Source organism: Stomoxys calcitrans, chromosome 3 (genome assembly GCF_963082655.1).
Source record: "Stomoxys calcitrans chromosome 3, idStoCalc2.1, whole genome shotgun sequence".
In the NCBI taxonomy this organism is placed as follows: Eukaryota; Metazoa; Arthropoda; class Insecta; order Diptera; family Muscidae; genus Stomoxys; species Stomoxys calcitrans.
The window spans coordinates 106,478,098-106,497,352 of record NC_081554.1 but is presented as its reverse complement, the minus strand read 5'-3'; the positions used below and the strand labels follow the sequence as shown (position 1 = coordinate 106,497,352).

At 35.5% G+C, this 19,255-nt stretch overlaps 1 protein-coding gene across 3 annotated transcripts in view; it reads left to right on the top strand.

Moving 5' to 3' along the window:
* LOC106093872 (monocarboxylate transporter 9) overlaps positions 1-19,255 on the top strand; it is a 233,821-nt gene that overhangs the window by 166,350 nt on the left and 48,216 nt on the right. For all 3 annotated transcript variants that reach the window (XM_059366040.1, XM_059366038.1, XM_059366039.1), the window contains 3 exons: positions 6,866-7,099; positions 7,157-7,283; positions 7,344-7,523. In XM_059366040.1, the coding sequence (XP_059222023.1) occupies positions 6,866-7,099; positions 7,157-7,283; positions 7,344-7,523 (541 nt within the window). The remainder of the gene's footprint in view (positions 1-6,865; positions 7,100-7,156; positions 7,284-7,343; positions 7,524-19,255) is intronic.

Genomic DNA, 19,255 nt, shown 5'->3' with positions numbered 1-19,255 from the left:
TTACTCAAGATTTGGAAGACTAGTATAAGTTATTAATAGGGTGGGATGCGAACTCTCACCATATTTCATGGGGTAGTACCAACATTAATAAGAGGAGAGAATAAGAGAATAAGCCCTAACAGAATTCTTGAATATTAACGACCTAATAACACTTAATATTGGTAACACCACTACCTTTGTTAATTGAATAAGGAATTGGGAGCGCTCCTTCTCAGACAATAGCTATCTCAGGTTTAGAATAGCACGGCCAGCGCCGAATCCGATAAGCTTCCATAATCAGTTGAAAACCAACTGGACAAAATTCGAAAGACTAATCAGAAGAAGACTTGTGCAAAACGATATAGATTGTCTAAACATTGGAGACATTGACGACAATGTGAACAGGATTACAACTGCAACAGTAGAGTGTTTCGAAGATAACTGTCCTCTTCGGGAAAGTAAATCAGCTGACTTACGACCGGGGAGATTCGCAACATTTGGAAATAGGTCCGCAGACTTTACAACAGAGCACGTCGTAAAAGAGCGGAAGTTTACTGGGGTGTGTATTACATACGCTCAAGAAATACAAAACGTGCCTCCTGGAAGGTATTCTGCGAACAGGTCGATAGCGCTAATGATGCCGACAAGATGAAAATTTTTCTCTCAAAAACCCATGTCCAAACTGAAACGTTAGTAGACGACATAGAAGTGCGAGCAGAGACAACGGAGGACATGTCCGGAGTTCAGATAAACAGATTTAAATAAAATTAATTTTTAACAGTCAAAATTTCATTTAAATTTTTCTTAGCAAAACTTTTATAGAAATATTGTTTTTAGAGAAAATGTTATTGTTATTAAAGAAACTTTCAATTATTTTTTCACAAAAATGTCACTGAAATTTAACAAAGAAAATAAAAAGCTTTCTAAAAATTTTGTCTAAAGGATTTTTTTTTAAATTTTTGTCTTACGCTGAGTATCCCGCCACTGAAATATAGCTGTGTAGGATACAAAATGGCGACAAACATCGATTTATTATTTTGGTCAAATTTAAATCATTTTTCGCCAATAATGTACATATGTGCTGTAATTAATCATTTTTATTTGCAATTACCTTTATTTCATGTTGCATGGATAAAGATGGGCTTCTATCGGGTAAATACCCAACGCTTTGGTATTTATTGGATTTTTATTTGGGTATTTATAAATTTTCAGATATTTTGGTGAGAAAATCATTTTCCAAAAAAATTTTGATGACTTCGTATTCTTTGTATATAAAACCTAATCTTCTGATCTGACTTAAAGTATTGAGGCAATAAATTGGTCATTTTCCATCCGATTTCGATGAAATTTGGCACAGTGAGCTCTGTTAGTGCAAATTTGCATCGGAATCGGGTAATAAATGGATCGTTTATGGATTAAAAGCCTATATCGGAAGATCGGGCCGAACTGGACGATATTCAACAAAAAGGTGCAAAGGGGTACCAAAGCTCACTTTTTCAAATTTCATCAAAATCTAATGAAAAATGTTTCTAACATAGGCTCCATACACTATATCGGGAAATCGGTCTATATGACAGCTATATCCAAATATGGTCCGGTCTGAAACACATTTGACAGAAATAGGTAGGGGTCTACCTAAACTCAGTGTGCCAATTTTCATCGAAATCGGATGGAAATGCCGCTATATAGCGGTAATATATAACTAAGTTCCGATTTTATAAGATCAGAAAGTCACGTTTATATACAAGGAATACGAAATCATCAATTTTTTTTTTAAATGTTTTTATAGCCAAGATATCTACAAAATTATAAATACTCAGTATATGAGTATATATGGGTAAATACCTGCATCGATGGAAAATGACCAATTTATTGCCTCAAGACTTTAAGTCTGGAGATCGGTCTATATAGCGGCTATATATAACTAAGTTCCGATTTTATAAGATCAGAAACTCAGGTTTATACACAAAGAATACGAGATCACCAAAAATTTTTGGAAAATGTTTTTATGCCCAAGATATCTGCAAAATTATAAATACCCAGCATTTGGGTATATATGGTTAAATACCCGTTAATTTACAAAATTTAACGAGTAAATACCCAAAAGGGCCCATCTCTATGCATGGAGCTATCAAAAAATACAAGTTCATTCCTAGTTGCAAGAAAAAATTCACCAATGCCTATTTTGTCACACTGTTAGGTAAAGAAAATTTCATTTGAGTTGCGAACATGCAAGGGAAATTGTCTGTAATGGTTCGGTTTACCAAAATTTCGTTTAGGATATGTCAATGTATTTCTTATGGTAACGGAAATTTCCCCAGGGGTACATACATCGCTTTAACAACAAATTTCATTAGAGTTTTATGTAAAAAAAATTGCATTGACATTTTGTCGTTAGAAACATAACATAAAATTGAGAACCTAAAGTGGAACTGCTTCTAACTGCTAGTGCGAGACACACACACAGAAGGTGTTCTATAGTCTCATCTTCCTCGATATCCCTACAGCTTTTGCAAAAGTCGTTGGTGACAACCTTCAGTCTGTCAGCATGTTTTCCGATTGTGTCTCAGTCATTGTGTTCCCCATGATAGGTCACCGTCTACCTATCATGGGGAACACAATGACTGAGACGTCTGTTCTAGCCAATGACAGCAAAGCATTAGACCTCTTCAAGTCTAGATGAGGCCACACAGTTTTGGAATGCTCACAGCCCCCTCTTTGTGACCATCTTTCTTCGTTGCCCTTCGGACCTGGTCCTGATGTCGCTAAATGCTTACCCACAGATTCCAGTGTCCCTGGAGTGTGTAAGGTAGTTCCTAGTCTCGCAAGCTCGTATGCTTTAGAATTCCCTGGAATATCTCTGTGGCCCGGCACTCAGAACAGATGAATTTTGAACTGTTCAGCCATCTCGTTGAGACATCTGCGACAGTCGAGGGCGGTTTTCTAATTTCTCCGATCTGAAATATAATTCGAATATGGAGACTACTGATTCTAGTAGCTCTTGGCAGGGGCTAATTCTGGTATTAGTTTGTATCACCTATCTATGACCAGCCCACCACAGTGGGCCATTATGTTAAGTTCAAGTATAACTTTAGGGGTCTAATTTCTCCGATCTGAAATATAATTTGAATATGGAGACTACTGATTCTGAAAGCTCTTGGCAGGGGCTAATTCTGGTATTAGTTTGTTTTACCTTTCTATGACCAGTCCAGCACAGTGGCTCATTATGTTAAATTCAACTATAGCTTTATTTCTTAATAGTAATACATAAGCCTCCGCGGCCAAAAAAACGTATTACAACGATATATACTCCTAAATGTGAGTGAAGATAAATTCCGAATTTAACTAGTGGAGACTCAAACCACTGACTTAACAGTCCTCTGTTACTGCCATTAGCAGAACACTGTTAAGGAACTTTGTAGGCAATTAATTAATAAAAAAAAGTATTTGTTCATAAAAAGGAAATTTCAAAACACAAAAAACCATAAAAAGATCTAGAAAATAATAAGATTGATCCACTGTGCACAAATGGAAAAAGTAAGGCGATGAGACTGGTCTCAAATGAGAGCTAGGGAAGCCTAGTTTCTTATACATATGCACACATTTTCCAAATAATCGTCTAACTATCGAATTTTAGGCAAAAACTTTTGTAAAATTTTGCGTGAACCACTGTGCGAAAACGGAAAATAGTAAGGCGATGAGACCGGTATCAAACGACAGCTAGGGAAACCTAGTTTCTCATACATATGCCCACATTTTCCAAATAATCGTCTAACTATCGAATTTTTTCAAAAAAAAACTTGAAATAAATCGCTACAAGACCTCAAATATCTATTTTGCGTCAACCACTGTGCAAAAATGAAAAAAGTTGATACTTTGAAACCGGTCTCAAACGACAGCTTATGAAGTCTAGTTTCTAGGCTAGGGAAATCTAGTTTCTCATACATATGCCCACATTTTCCAAATAATCGTCTAACTATCGAATTTTTTCAAAAAAAAAACTTGAAATAAATCGCTACAAGACCTCAAATATCTATTTTGCGTCAACCACTGTGCAAAAATGGAAAAAGTTGATACTTTGAAACCGGTCTCAAACGACAGCTTATGAAGTCTAGTTTCTAATCCAAAAGGGCCTATATTCCAAATAATCGTCTAACTATCGAATTTTTCAAAAAAACTTGAAAAAATTCGCTACAAGACTTGAAAAATCTGTTTTGCGTCAACCACTTTGCAAAAATGGAAAAAGTTGATACTTTGAAACCGGTCTCAAACGACAGCTTATGAAGTCTAGTTTCTAATCCAAAAGGGCCTATATTCCAAATAATCGTCTAACTATCGAATTTTTCAAAAAAAACTTGAAAAAAATAGCTACAAGACCTCAAAAAGCTATTTTGCTTGAACCACTGTGCAAAAAATGGAAAAAGGTGATATTTAGAAACCGGTCTCAAACGACAGCTTATGAAGTCTAGTTTCTAATCCAAACGGGCCTATATTCCAAATAATCGTCTAACTATCAAATTTTTCAAAAAAACTTGAAAAAATCGCTACAAGCTACTTTGCGTGAACCACTGTGCAAAAATGGAAAAAGTTGATATTTAGAAACCGGTCTCAAACGACAGCTTATAAAGTCTTGTTTCTAATCCAAAAGGGCCTATATTCCAAATAATCGTCCAACTATCGAATTTTTCAAAAAAACTTGAAAAAATGCGCTACAAGGCTTGAAAAATCTGTTTTGCGTGTGTGCACAGTGGTTGACGATTATAAACTAAACTTCATAAGCTGTCGTTTGAGATCGGTTTCAAAGTATCAACTTTTTCCATTTTTGCACAGTGGTTGACGCAAAATAGATTTTTGAGGTCTTGTAGCGATTTTTTCAAGTTTTTTTGAAAAATTCGATAGTTAGACGATAATTTGGAAAATAGGCCTTTTGGATTAGAAACTAGACTTCATAAGCTGTCGTTTGAGACCGGTTTCAAAGTATCAACTTTTTCCATTTTTGCACAGTGGTTGACGCAAAATAGATATTTGAGGTCTTGTAGCTATTTTTTTCAAGTTTTTTTTGAAAAATTCGATAGTTAGACGATTATTTGGAATATAGGCCCTTTTGGATTAGAAACTAGACTTCATAAGCTGTCGTTTGAGACCGGTTTCGAAATATCAACTTTTTCCATTTTTGCACAATGGTTCACGCAAAATAGATATTTGAGGTCTTGTAGCGATTTTTTTCAAGTTTTTTTGAAAAATTCGATAGTTAGACGATTATTTGGAATATAGGCCCTTTTGGATTAGAAACTAGACTTCATAAGCTGTCGTTTGAGACCAGTTTCGAAATATCAACGTTTTCCATTTTCGCACAGTGGTTCACGCAAAATTTTACAAAAGTTTTTGCCTAAAATTCGATAGTTAGACGATTATTTGGAAAATGTGTGCATATGTATAAGAAACTAAGCTTCCCTAGCTCTCATTTGAGACCGGTCTCATCGCCTTACTATTTTCCATTTGTGCACAGTGGATCAATCAATTTTACAATCTTCTTTATCTTGTTAGTACACCTTGCGGTTATTGAGGGAACTATATTTTAATGTTGGATCACCTTATTATTTTCTAGATCTTTTTTTGGTTTTTTGTGTTTTGAAATTTCCTTTTTATGAACAAATACTTTTTTTTTATTAATTAATTGCCTATAAAGTGCCTTAACAGTGTTCTGCTAATGGCAGTAACAGGGGACTGTTAAGTCAGTGGTTTGTGTCTCCACTAGTTAAATTCGGAATTTATCTTCACTCACATTACTCCCAAATAAACATTAAAAAATTAAATCACAGTTACAAAAAGATGTAAGATTCTTAGCATAATTCATTTTAATTGGCTCCCCAGCCATAACAATATTATGCAAAAATTTAAACTGTTGGATTTTTTAAGGGCCAAATTTGTCCGATCTGAAATATAATTTAAATATGGGGTCTACTGATACTAGTAGCTTCTGGTAGGGGCTGATTCTGGTATTCGTTTGTATCACCTATCTATGACCAGTCCAGCACAGTGGGCCATTATGTTAAATTCAAATATAACTTTAGGGGCCCAATTTCTCCGATCTGAAATATAATTTGAGTATGGGGACTTCTGATTCTAAAAGCTGTTGCCAGGTACTAAATCTGGTATTGGTTTGTATCATTTATCTATGACGAGTTGACTGCAATGCCGTATTCAAAATGGGTCATATAGGTTGTCAAAAAATATTTTTGTCATAGAAGGAGGAGGGTTTGATTATTATTAAGCATTTTATAGTTGTAGATAAATTCTATAGCAAATGATTTTAGGAAATATTAGGTGAGAAATTGCTAAAAACTATTTTTTTTATTTAAAAAATAAAAGAAAATCGGTTAACATTGCTCTGTTAATCACTTAACATAGTTCTGTTAAAATGTTGGGTTTGTGTCTTGGCTACGTTATATTCCAATTTATCTTCATGAATATGCACAGCAAATGAGTTTGCAAAACTAGAAATTATTTTATACATTCCATGGTAACTGTCGCAAGGAATTAGGCATTTTTACGGTAACCCTGCAATAAAATGTTAGCAACCTGACTGGTTTAAAGGTAGGAACTAGAAGACATCTTTCTGCGTCTATTGCAGACTGACCTTGTAGGTTAGGCTACTATTGAGTGGCATCCTAGCATCGAAACATCAAAATTCAAATGCAATGTAATATGTGACATCGTAGTAATTTAAAGTTGTCTAGATTAAGTTATAGTGGCAGTTTGCAATAAGACTGACTTCGAGATTTTAGTCCATTGCGATACAACACTAACAGGAGACGGAAGTTGCCTCCAGTTACCTGAACATCGAAGAAATAAAAAATCTTTAATTATATTAATTTATTTTCAGCGGGTCTATTAAGTTCGAGGCCAAAAGAGACAAATATAGAATATGATCTAGTACCCCCGGATGGTGGTTGGGGATGGCTGGTGTTAGCAGGATCAATGATGGTTAACATTTTAATACCTGGGACCATAAAAAGTTTCGGAGTTCTTTTTGTTGAATTTTTGGAAGCATTTAATGCTTCACCTGCTACAGCTGCATGGATTCCTGCTTTATGCTATTTTTTGTACAGTTCTTTGGGTATGTAAATGGTAACATATATGCATATATTACAAGTACTTATAACATGTTTCGTAGGACCCGTCTCTAGCATCCTATCTGTAAAATATTCGTATAGAACGGTGACTTTATTGGGTGGTGCATCTGCGGCTCTTGGAATGATATTGTCATACTGGGCATCATCGGTTGCCTATTTGTATTTAAGGTTAGTAATACATACTTAAATTTATTTGAATATTAATAGCAGATTTTTAATTTATTATAGCTATGGCCTTCTGGTAGGCATTGGTGCTGGTTTGTCATTTCCTCCTACAGTATATATCGTTACATCATACTTTGTGAAGTATCGGGGTCTTGCCAATGGACTTTGCATATCGGGCAGTGCGCTGGGATCTATTATCTTACCACCTATATTACGGTGGCTTCTTATAACATACAGCTACAGGTATTGTAATAATGTAATAAATACTAAATATGTGTATATCTCATCTTTTACATTTTAACTGCTCATGGCATATCACTTGTCCTATTTCTACGCACAAGGACAAATCAACAATCAATCGCATGAGAGTCAGTTTTCTGAATAACTCCGATTCTCAACTTTGCACCAACCTTATGCGGCTGCTACAATGTCCGTTGTTTTACCGTAGTCGTGACTAGCATTGCCAGCCAACGACAACATGGGAATTTTATTGTTTTGAAACGAGCTTTTGCTTGTTGTTGTTTTAACCGAGGCACAAACGGTATTCCTTTCTATGAAGGTGAAAATTTAAATGCATTGTTCAACAGCATATGCAATAGTTTGAACATACATACACCTTCTATAAAATCTATATATCGAATTAAACCAAAAATACAACGAAATTATGACACAACAATAATTGTGAATTTGATGTCACCCTATGATAAAAATTGCATACTTAAATCAATCGCTTATTTTAAACGTAATAACAAAACTCTTCTGTCACTAAACCATATTGGCTTTGATTCCCCCAACGTCATACATATAAATGAAAACTTGACGGCAACCAACTACAAAATTCTACAGAGCGCGCTCAAACTAAAAAGGCAGAAAATCGTGGAATCTGCATACTCCTTCCGTGGGCTCATTTATGTCAAAGAACGACGATCTGATCCACCTCACCTAATAGATGAGGTCGAATTGCTATCTAAATTTTTTCGAGAATACCCTGAACAACGAGGAGAAACAGCTAGCAACCCCTCAACTAATACCGATGAATAGCACCATTTGTATTATATCTGTCGTTCTTTATATTGATTTCATTTATATGTTTTTTATGTGTTTTTTGAATCAACATTTTTATATCGCATTTCATAATATCTTAAACTTAATAGTCCCAAGCTCCTTATTTTTTATCGTATTTTCTACAATCACAGTAGCATTGCAAAGTTGTTTATACATTGATGAGTGATGAAAATTATAGTTCCAAAGACAGTCTCAGCTGCATGCTTAAGATAATGGTCAAACAGAAATCTGGTCTATGTGTGGCACATATTAACGCGCAAAGCCTTAACAACAAACTGGATGAGTTCAGACATATTTTTTGCGATTCAGGAGTGGACCTTATTTGTGTCTCTGAAACTTGGTTTCATTCCTCCATAGATGACGGTATTCTCCATGTTCCAGGATACAAATTGTTAAGGGCTGATAGAAGGTCTCATGCTGGCGGAGTGGCCATATACATAAAAGTTGGGCTTAATTTCAACCTTAAGCTCAGATCCAACGACGAATCCAATATGGAATACCTTTTTATTGAAATTACTATGGAAAACAAAGCTAATATCCTCTTGGGTTGTGTTTATAGACCCAATAACCACATCGATTTTGAGCCTGTTCGAAATGCTATAGAAACTTTATCTTTAAACTATAATGATACAATCATCGTTGGGGATTTCAACAGCAATCTGATAATCGACAACAACCTATCTAACATCATGGAAACACTTGGACTAGTCCCATTTAATACCAGCATACCCACGCATTTCACCAGTACCAATTCAAGCTTGCTAGATTTAGTCTTTGTCAATAACATATCCAAAGTACTTATCTATGACCAACTTTGTGCTCCCGGCTTTTCAAAGCATGATCTGCTATTTTTTACGTATGATATGCATGTAAATACCAAGCCTACGAAATACACGTATCGCGTTATAAAAAACATTGATGAAAGTCTGGTAAGCTCTTGTCTCGACGAAGTCAATTGGAATGCCATTTATTCATTTCACAATGTGGATGACCAACTTGCGTTCCTACAAAATAACATTTACATGATTTATAACAGCTGTGTCCCTCTCAAAACCAAGGTGGTAAATCATAAACAACAGCCGTGGTTCAATAATACAATTAAGTTTTTAATTGAAAAAAGAGATATTGCGTATCAAAGGTGGCAACACTTTAAAACATCTGAACTTCACGATATGTTTAAATCTGCCAGGCGGGCAGTTGTAAAAAGTATTAATGCCGCTAAATATGAATACTATAGCCAAAAATTCAAATCTGCGATAGACAGCAAGTCAAAATGGAAGACTATTCGCGAAATTGGTATTGGCACTAAACAATCTACTGCTGAAAATATTGACATAAATAAGTTAAATGAGAATTTTATAAAATTGAATAGCAGCGTCAACAATTCTAATATATATTCCTGTGTACATACAGCCCCAATTGAAAACGATTTTTCATTCCGATGCGTAGACAATAATGAGGTCATGGAAAGCATTTTTGCAATTAAATCAAATGCTATTGGAACCGACGAATTTGATTTTGATTTGATTTGATTTGATTTGATTTGATTTATTTATTGACATTACTAGTACAACAAGATGAAATATCTTATAATTGACTGTACTAGAATTAAAAGTGAACACACAAAAAATGCAAACGATACTTAAAGAATAATTATAGAGTAATTATGGTAAGAATTAACATTATATAGGTTGAATATGAAAAACGATTATATAAATCAAGCATAAAATTTAAAAAGTTCAGTTTTAAAGGCGGAAGCATTGCTTAACAATTGAATATTATTGGGGAGCGAGTTCCAAAGACGTGGTGTGCCTATGTAGAATTGTCGTTCTGAAGAAAGTTTTCTAAATCTGGGTAGAATTAGTTTTTTTCCTCTATTGGATCTTGCGAACTGTAAACGATTGTACAGATAAGGAGGTACTTGTGTATAAATTATTTTATGCAGTTGTAATAGACATTTGATTTTAAGATAGTTGTCAAATTGGACATTAAAAATTTGGTATGAAAACTCCGAAATTCTTTCCCTTCTTCCTTTGTTAAAGACATATCTTGCAATATTATTATAGGCAACATTAAGTGTCCTTGTGTCATTATAACCGCAGCATGCAAAAACTTCACATCCATAGAGAAGCGTTGGGATTAAATACGTTTTAGCAAGCAATAAGCGAATATCTTGAGGAGTCGATGTACGTAATTTCCATAGGTTTCTCAACATGCCATGAATTTTGCCGGAAGCTCGATTTATGTGGTTAGTCCAATTCAACTTGGTGTTAAAAGTCAAACCCAAATTGCTAGATGACTCCACTCGCTGAATAGTTGAGTCTGAAATTCTTAAGTTAATATCGGGTTGAGAGGCTGGAGTCTTGCCAATAATTATTAGTTTAGATTTCGATGGATTTATGTTTAAACAATTTGTACATGCCCATTCGCTGATTGCTTGCAAGTCTTTATTGAATTTTGAGATACAGCTATTGATATCTTCGACTTTTGTACTAGCATATAGTTGTACGTCATCCGCATACATTTGTATACTGCATGTCTCAGGGACGTCAGGAAGGTCATTTATATATAGGGTAAACAATAAAGGACCAAGAATAGAGCCCTGAGGCACACCTCGCGATATATCCAATACGTTCGACTTTTGTTCATTTAGGACAACACACTGGGAACGATTTGACAAATAAGACGCAATAAGATTGCAGGCGGTATCGGAGAAATAAAACAGCTTATTGAGTTTTGAACACAAGATATCATGATTTACTGTGTCAAACGCCTTACTATGGTCCAACAGGACGAGCATGGATATCATATTTTTATCCTGTTTTTTACGAAGGTCTTCGACGACACCAATAAGAGTTGTTGTGCAGCTTCTTTTTTTCCTGAACCCAGACTGGTGCTCAGTCAACAGTTTCTCATTTTCAAGAAACGCTGTTATCTGGGAACTTAACAAATTTTCCAAAACTTTTGATAGAAAAGGTAAAATTGCTATTGGTCTAAATTCGTTGTTTGCTTTCAGTATTGGTATTATTTTAGCTTGTTTCCACTTCTGGGGAAACGTGGATTTTGTAATTATGCTGTTAATTAGATACGTAATGTACGGTAATAGCTGAGGCATCAAAAGTTTAATAAAAATTGGGCTAACGTCATCAGTACCCACAGCGTTGGACTTAATTGAAGTGATACTTTTCATGACATCAGTACTATTGACGCATTGAAATGAAAAATCATGTTCAATGGGAACCGTCTGGAGACATGAATAAAAATCGTTAGAGGTGCTAGAATTACCCACTTTTGTAAATAGCTCATTTAATTGATTTAAATTAACGTTAGTTGTATTGCATTGCATAGTGCCAATACCGATATCGCGAATAGTTTTCCATTTTGATTTGCTGTCCACAGCACATTTAAACTTCCTGCTGTAATACTCGTATTTAGCCGCATTAATGCTTCTTACAACTGCACGCCGGGCATGCTTAAAAATATCATGTAGATACGATGTTTTAAAACGTTGCCATCTTTGATAAGCCAGGTCTCTCTGTTTGATTAAAATTTTAATATTATTATTAAACCAGGGTTGCTGATTGTGATTCACCACCTTGGTTTTAACAGGAACACAGTAGTTATATAGAAAAAGAAGGTTGTTTTGCAGAAACGTTAGTTGGTCATCGACACTACTCAGTGCATAAATGAAATTCCAATTGATTTTATCAAGGCAACTGTTTACCAGATTGAGATCGATGTTTTTAAAATCCCGGTAGGTGTAACTTGTAGGCGTGGTATTAACATGCACATCATAGATAAAAAATAAAAGATCGTGTTTCGAAAAACCAGGAGCACACAGCTGATCGTACAAAAGTATTTTAGAATAGTTGTTAACGAATACTAAATCCAATAAGCTTGCATTTGTGTTGGTAAAATGAGTAGGAACACTTGTGTTAAAGGAGAATAATCCAAGTGTTTGCATGATGTTAGAAATGTTGTTGTCCAGTAGCAAGTTGCTGTTAAAGTCGCCTGCGATGATTATATCATTGTAGCAGAGTGATAAGTTTTCAATAACATTTCTAACGGGTTCGATATCGACGTGGTTGTTCGGCCTATAAACACAACCTAGCAAAATTGTTTCCTTATTTTGCATGCTAACTTCAATAAAAAGATACTCCATACTAGAGTCATTATTGGACCGAAGCTTAAGGGTAAAACGTAATCCAAGTTTTATATATATAGCTACTCCGCCAGCATTCGACTGTCTATCAGCTCTTAAGAGTTTGTATCCATTGACATTGTAGATACTGTCGCATATTGTGGGCTGAAACCAAGTCTCAGATACACAAATAATGTCCACTCCAGAGTTGCAGAAAACATATCTGAACTCATCAATTTTGTTATTTAGACTTTGCGCGTTGATGTGTACCACACGTAAACCAGGTTTTTGTTTTGCCATTATTTTAATCATACAGTTAAGGCTGGCTTTGGAACTATAAGCGTTGTTACTCATCAAGAATTTCAGGTGTTAGCAATGCTTCTGAAGTTTGTAGATTGATGAAATAGATTAGAAAGCTTGAGACTATTATGTAGATAATTGAGCATGAATAAATTATAATAAAAAATTTTAGTAAAAAATAAATTGATAACATTAAAAATATATAAGTGTATTTTAGGTGAATAATTGCAAAAAATAAAGAAACAGTGCTATGGATCTGTGACGATTGAAGAAATGTTGGAAGTTTGTTCAGGTATTTCATCGGATTGACGAAAAAATTTATTTAACTGCTCGATGTCATCAATTTGTTGCGGGGGATCAGATCTCATTTTTTTAACATAAATTAGTCCACGAAAAGAGTATGCAGAATCCACATATTTCTGCCTTTTAAGTTTAAGTGCGCTCTGTAATATTTTGTAGTTCGCTGCTGTCAAATTTTCATTGATGTGAACGACATAATTTGAATCGAACCCAATATGGTTTAATAGGAGAGGGGTTTTATTCGTGCGTTTGAAAAAAGCCATCGATTTCAAGATATAATTTTTATCATAAGATGACATTAAGTCCACAATAATTGTTGCATCATTGTTTTGACGTATTTTATTTTTTAAACGGTATATTGATTTTACTGTGGGTGTAGGAATATTAAAACAATTGCAAATATTACTGAATAATATGTTTAAGTTTTCGCCGTTGTACGAAGGAATACCGTTTATTCTTAATTCAGAAGCTACATGAAAGTTTTCTTGCTTTGCTAGCTGTGCTTTAAGGATTTTAATTTCATTTTCAAGCTCACTATTTTGTGGATATACCATCTTTTGCGATTTAAGTTCAAAAATATCTTTTTCAATCACATTTATTTTGTCTGCGACTGTTTCCATATTGACAATACGTTCTTTAAGAGATGTAATTTCACTTTGAAAGTCACTGATTCTCTTATCAAGTTCATGTAACAAACGGGTTTCACTCTCTTTTATTAGTGTTTGGATAAGTTCGTTTTGTTTTTCAAACCGTTTATCGATGAGCATAACAAGTCGCTGAGGTGATTCGTAGTTAGAGAGTCTAGGTGTTTTGCAAGTGCTTTCTATATATGATGCTTGCATTATTTCTCTCATTCGTTTTGGCGCCTGCGGTGGTGCAACACTCTCACTGATGTTATTTTGCGAGAAATCAAAACTAGTGTCTGTCATTGTTTTAGATTGGCGCGGCAGAAACTGTGAGCGAAATGGTATGGTGCTTGTTCTTAATGCTTATTGCTTTTCTGTTTTCTTATTGACTTTTTGTGTTTAAGTTTATGTTCTAACACAATGCTGCCACTGTCGGGCCTATTATTTTAGTTTATTTTTGCGATTGTAAGTGCTTGTTTTAACAGTGCAAATATATGGCCGAATGCGACGTTGTGATGCGATTAAAATAGTACACTTTTAAAAACACATTTCCTTTAGGAATATTTTTTTGAATTATTTCAATACAGAGCCACAAAAAACACGACTGCTCTCTTGGAGGTTTTTTCGAGTCGAGTTGTGTCCAATTTTTATAAAATTTGTGCTGCCCAAGCTATTAACATACATAACATATTTGCTAAATAGTATAATTACACAATCTACCTTTCCTAGACAATGGAAACTGGCAAAAATTATACCAATACCTAAGTCAAATAATGATTTCCGACCTATAGCAATATTACCTTTTTTGTCTAAAGTTTTGGAACGTTTACTAAATTCTCAGATTTCCTCGTTTCTTGAAAAGGAAAAACTGTTGACTGAAAACCAATCTGGATTTAGAAAGAAAAGAAGCTGCACCACAACTCTTATCGATGTCGTTGAAGATCTTCGTAAAAGCCAGGACGAAAACATGACATCTTTTCTTGTTCTACTGGATCACAGCAAGGCGTTTGACACAGTCAACCATGATATATTGTTGTCAAAACTAAGGAGATTTTTTTACTTTACCGATACCGCCTGCAATTTAATTTCATCGTACTTATCAAATCGTTCTCAGTGTGTTGTTCTTAACGATAGGAAATCTAGATCATTAAATGTATTACGAGGTGTACCCCAAGGTTCCATTCTGGGCCCTTTGTTATTTACCCTGTACATAAATGATCTTCCTCACGTTCCTGAGACCTGTAGCATACAAATGTATGCAGATGATGTGCAACTATATGCAAGTACTAAAACCGTGGATATGAGTACCTGTATTACGAAAATTAACAACGATCTAAAATCTGTTTATGAGTGGGCAAGTAATAACTGTTTGGATCTCAACCCATCAAAATCGAAACTCATAGTTATTGGTAAAAATCAATCTCTTCAATACAACGTCGAATTAAGAATTTCAGACAATGTAATACAACGAGTAGAGTCTTCATCCAATTTGGGTTTAACGATCAATACAAAGCTGACTTGGACAAACCACATTAATCGCGCTTCTGGCAAAGTATATGGTATGCTGAGAAATTTATGGAATGTGCGTACATGTACTACTTTTAATATTCGTATGATGCTTGCAAAGACATATTTACTCCCAACACTGCTTTACGGATGTGAAGTCTTTGCATATTGTGACTACAATGACTCCCGGACACTAAATGTTGCATATAACAACATCGCACGTTATGTCTTTAACAAAACTAGGAGAGACAGAATATCTGAATTCGCATACAAAATTTTCAACGTTCAATTTAGCAACTACTTAAAGATAAGATGCTTAATACAGCTGCATAATATAATTTACACAAAAGAACCCTTTTATCTTTATAATCGTGTGCAGTTCGCCAGATCCAACAGAGGCAAAAAACTCATTCTTCCCAGGTTCAAAAAACTCTCCTCCGAACGCCAATTCTTCATCAACACAATTCGTCTTTGGAACTCGCTCCCTAATTATTTGCAATTACTAAGCAATGTTTCTGTTTTTAAGACTGAGCTTTTTAAATTTTATGCTTGATTATTGTTTTTTTTAATTTTGTTTCTTAATTATACAAATTTAAATTTTATTTATACAAATTTCAATTCTATTTATACAAATTTCAATTTTATTTACACAAATTTCAATTTTATTTATAAAATGTTTTCCAACTTCTAATTTTTGTAAACCATTACTGTGTATCTTCTTGTGATTCTAGTACAGTCAATTATAAGACTTATGTCTTGTTGTACTAGTAATGTCATAAATAATAAACAAACAAACAAACAAACAAACAAACAAACAAACCAGGAATTGCAAAATTAAAACACAAAATTGAAATTAGTATATCTCAGGGAATTTTAGTCGGACTTAAAAAAAAACTTGGTATACCCGAGTAAAAAAATGGATATGGTCAGATACTAATATATCTGAGATTAAATAAGGTTGGATCCAATTAGATCCAAATGCCATATCCAATTAAATATTATTAAATCTGATGCAATTTATAACTACGCCTGGTAGTAAATATAATTCGATATGGAACCAGATATATCTGCTATATATAATTATATCCAAGAGATATGCTATGTATAACTATATCTGGCCTTGGATATAATTGTATCTGGCTTTAGATATAATTATATTGGGTTGCCCAAAAAGTAATTGCGGATTTTTTAAAAGAAAGTAAATGAACTTTAATCAAATATACTTTTTTAACACTTTTTTTCTAAAGCAAGCTAAAAGTAACAGCTGATAACTGACAGAAGAAAGAATGTAATTACAGAGTCACAAGCTGTGAAAAAATTTGTCAACGCCGAGTATATAAAAAACCCGCAATTACTTTTTGGGCAACCCAATATATTGGGCTATATATAAGTATATCCTTCGGTACAAATAACTGAATTTTGTTCTTACAGTATTTTAACGTAGAAGTGCTTATATTTTTTTTTAATTATATAGCAAATAATATATGTATCTACATTAGTAATTCTGAAGTATTGGCATTTTACTTTCACAGTTTCCAATTCTCAAAACGTGAGATATTTTGTCATTTTTTAAAATGTGATCAATATGTTATTCTTGGTGTTAACAATTGGTAATATGTGATACAAAGAGTAATGCTCATAAAGGACCCCAGCACCTGACGTTTCACTCACTGTTTTAAATTTATTCGAAATCGAATGAAAAATGCTCCTTTTATGGACTCAATACACTATTTCGGGAGATCAGTCTATATGACAGCTATATCCAAATATGGTCTGATATATCCAAATATGGTCTGATCTAAGTGTAGAGGTCTGCTCAAAATTTTGATATGTATGGAAAGGTAAGGGGAGTACTATTCGACCATATTCTCAGCTTTTCTGTATCTGAAACCCACACCCAGAAAGGAGGCCTACATTTGTATAAACTTTGGGGCCACATTTTGGACATTTCTGGAAGAGATTAAAACAGAAAAGTGGCTTTCAAATGAAAGCACCAAGAGTGCAGAATCCGCCAATATGATGATGTTGACTGAACTCACTGAACTAGTCATACTAAACATGTTACAAGGTACTGTGCGAACATAGACAGCAGTGGGTCACAAGCTTCGTCGTCGTCGTCGCCTTCTGCGTTCTCGTCGTCGGATTATATAAGTGTATCTTTTTTACAATGGTCTCTGTGGCAAGATCGACGAGATTGTGGATTTTATGAGTCGGAAGAACATATTGGTTGCTACACTGACCAACACCTGCAGATTGCACAGTTGTCACGGATACAGTGTGCTACGTAAGGATTGCTTAAGGAATGGAGGTGGGGGATTGGCCTTCGTGATACACCATTCTGTGCAGTATGGACCCATATCGCCTGCGCCTAGCGCTAGTGTCAAGACGTCATCTCTTTAGGGTCGGACCATCTCCCCATAATTCTCACCATCGACCGAACACCCAACTTCATAAGCTCTGAGCGCCGGACGTTTATCAATCAGAAGAAGGCTGACTGGGATGTCTTCAGATAACACACCAATCGCCGCTTCAGTGAACTGACACGGATATGCTCGTTGCCGAGAGGAAATTCCGAGATATTATTAACGAAGCAGCCGCAGGCTTGTACAGACCCCACTAACCTCAGAATCAGCGAGCTGAATCTGGGAATTAACAGGGTAGTCAACGAAGATAGGCGGAATTTGTGGTCGGAACACTTGGAGCAATGTAACTTAGCCATCGGTTAAGGCAAGCTGTGGTCTACTGTTAAGTCACTCTCGAACCTCAGTGGAGGGTGATATCTCCGGCTCTGTTTAACCTCTACATATCCTGCATTCCACCCCCTCCAGACGGCATCGTACCATATGCGGACGATTGTACGATTATGGCATCAGGCCCCCACCCATTGTTGACATCTGCGATAGGTTGTCCATCTAACTCAACGAACTTGCCTCATATTTCGCTGCAAGAAATCTGAAGTTATCTGCCACCAAATCTTCAGCCACATTGTTCACTACATTCACGTACGAGGTGCGTAGGTAGCTGAAAGTGATGGTCGAAGAAGTGACAATTCCGACCATCAAGTGTCCCAAAATACTTGGTGTCACATTTGACAGCTCTTAAAAATTCTCCTCACATGCCACATCAATTTGCGATAAAGTCAAAAGTAGAAACAAGTCACTTGCCGGCAGCACTTGGGATGAAAACAAAGGAACCTTGTAAAACATGTACAAATCAATTGGCCGGTCTGTGGTAAGTTATGCAGCGCCAGTTCTCGCCAGCTTTGTGACACGCAGAGGAATAATATTCAGGTCTGTCGAAATGCTGCCCTTCAAACTGCGACGGGCTGTCTCCTCAGTTCTCATGTGAACCACCTCCATCAGGAGACAAAGATCCTACCAGTGCGTAGACATAACTACATGCTGTCTAAGCAATACCTTTTGGGCTGTTTTCGCACAGACCATCCAAATCATCATCTTGTGGATAGATATCCACCGAAGCCTTAAGGTAGATCTACACGATATAGAGCGTGAGGTTCAGCGCTACAAGAGAACCTCTAGATCAAGCGGCATATCATGTGGGTCTAAACAACATTCATGCAGGCACGGTAGCAGAACGACCGCCTCCCATTGCATCTGAAGAAATTGAAATACGCTGCAGTCTTATTTCTAAACCTTTTTTTTAAGCTGTGAATTTTTCGGCATTTCTAGTTTTAAAAGATAGCTCTAAAGCAGCAAATTTCCCGAAACGAAAAAAATACTGAAATCGTTACAGAAATCGAGTTATTTTGTTTTTATGGTTGGGCATACAAACCGCAATTTGGACATTTTTGGAAGAATTTTTTTTAAATTTTAGTATGTATGCAGAAGTAAGGGCGAGTACTATTCCGTCAGCTTTTACATAGCTTAAACACACACCCACAAAATGGAGAAGATTAAAACAGAAAAGTGGACTTCAAATGCTGTGCGAACATAGCCAGCAGTGGGTCACAAGCGTCGCCGTCGTCGCCTTCGCCGTCCTCGTCGTCGGACTATGTGACCCCCCCGACCTCACCCGCA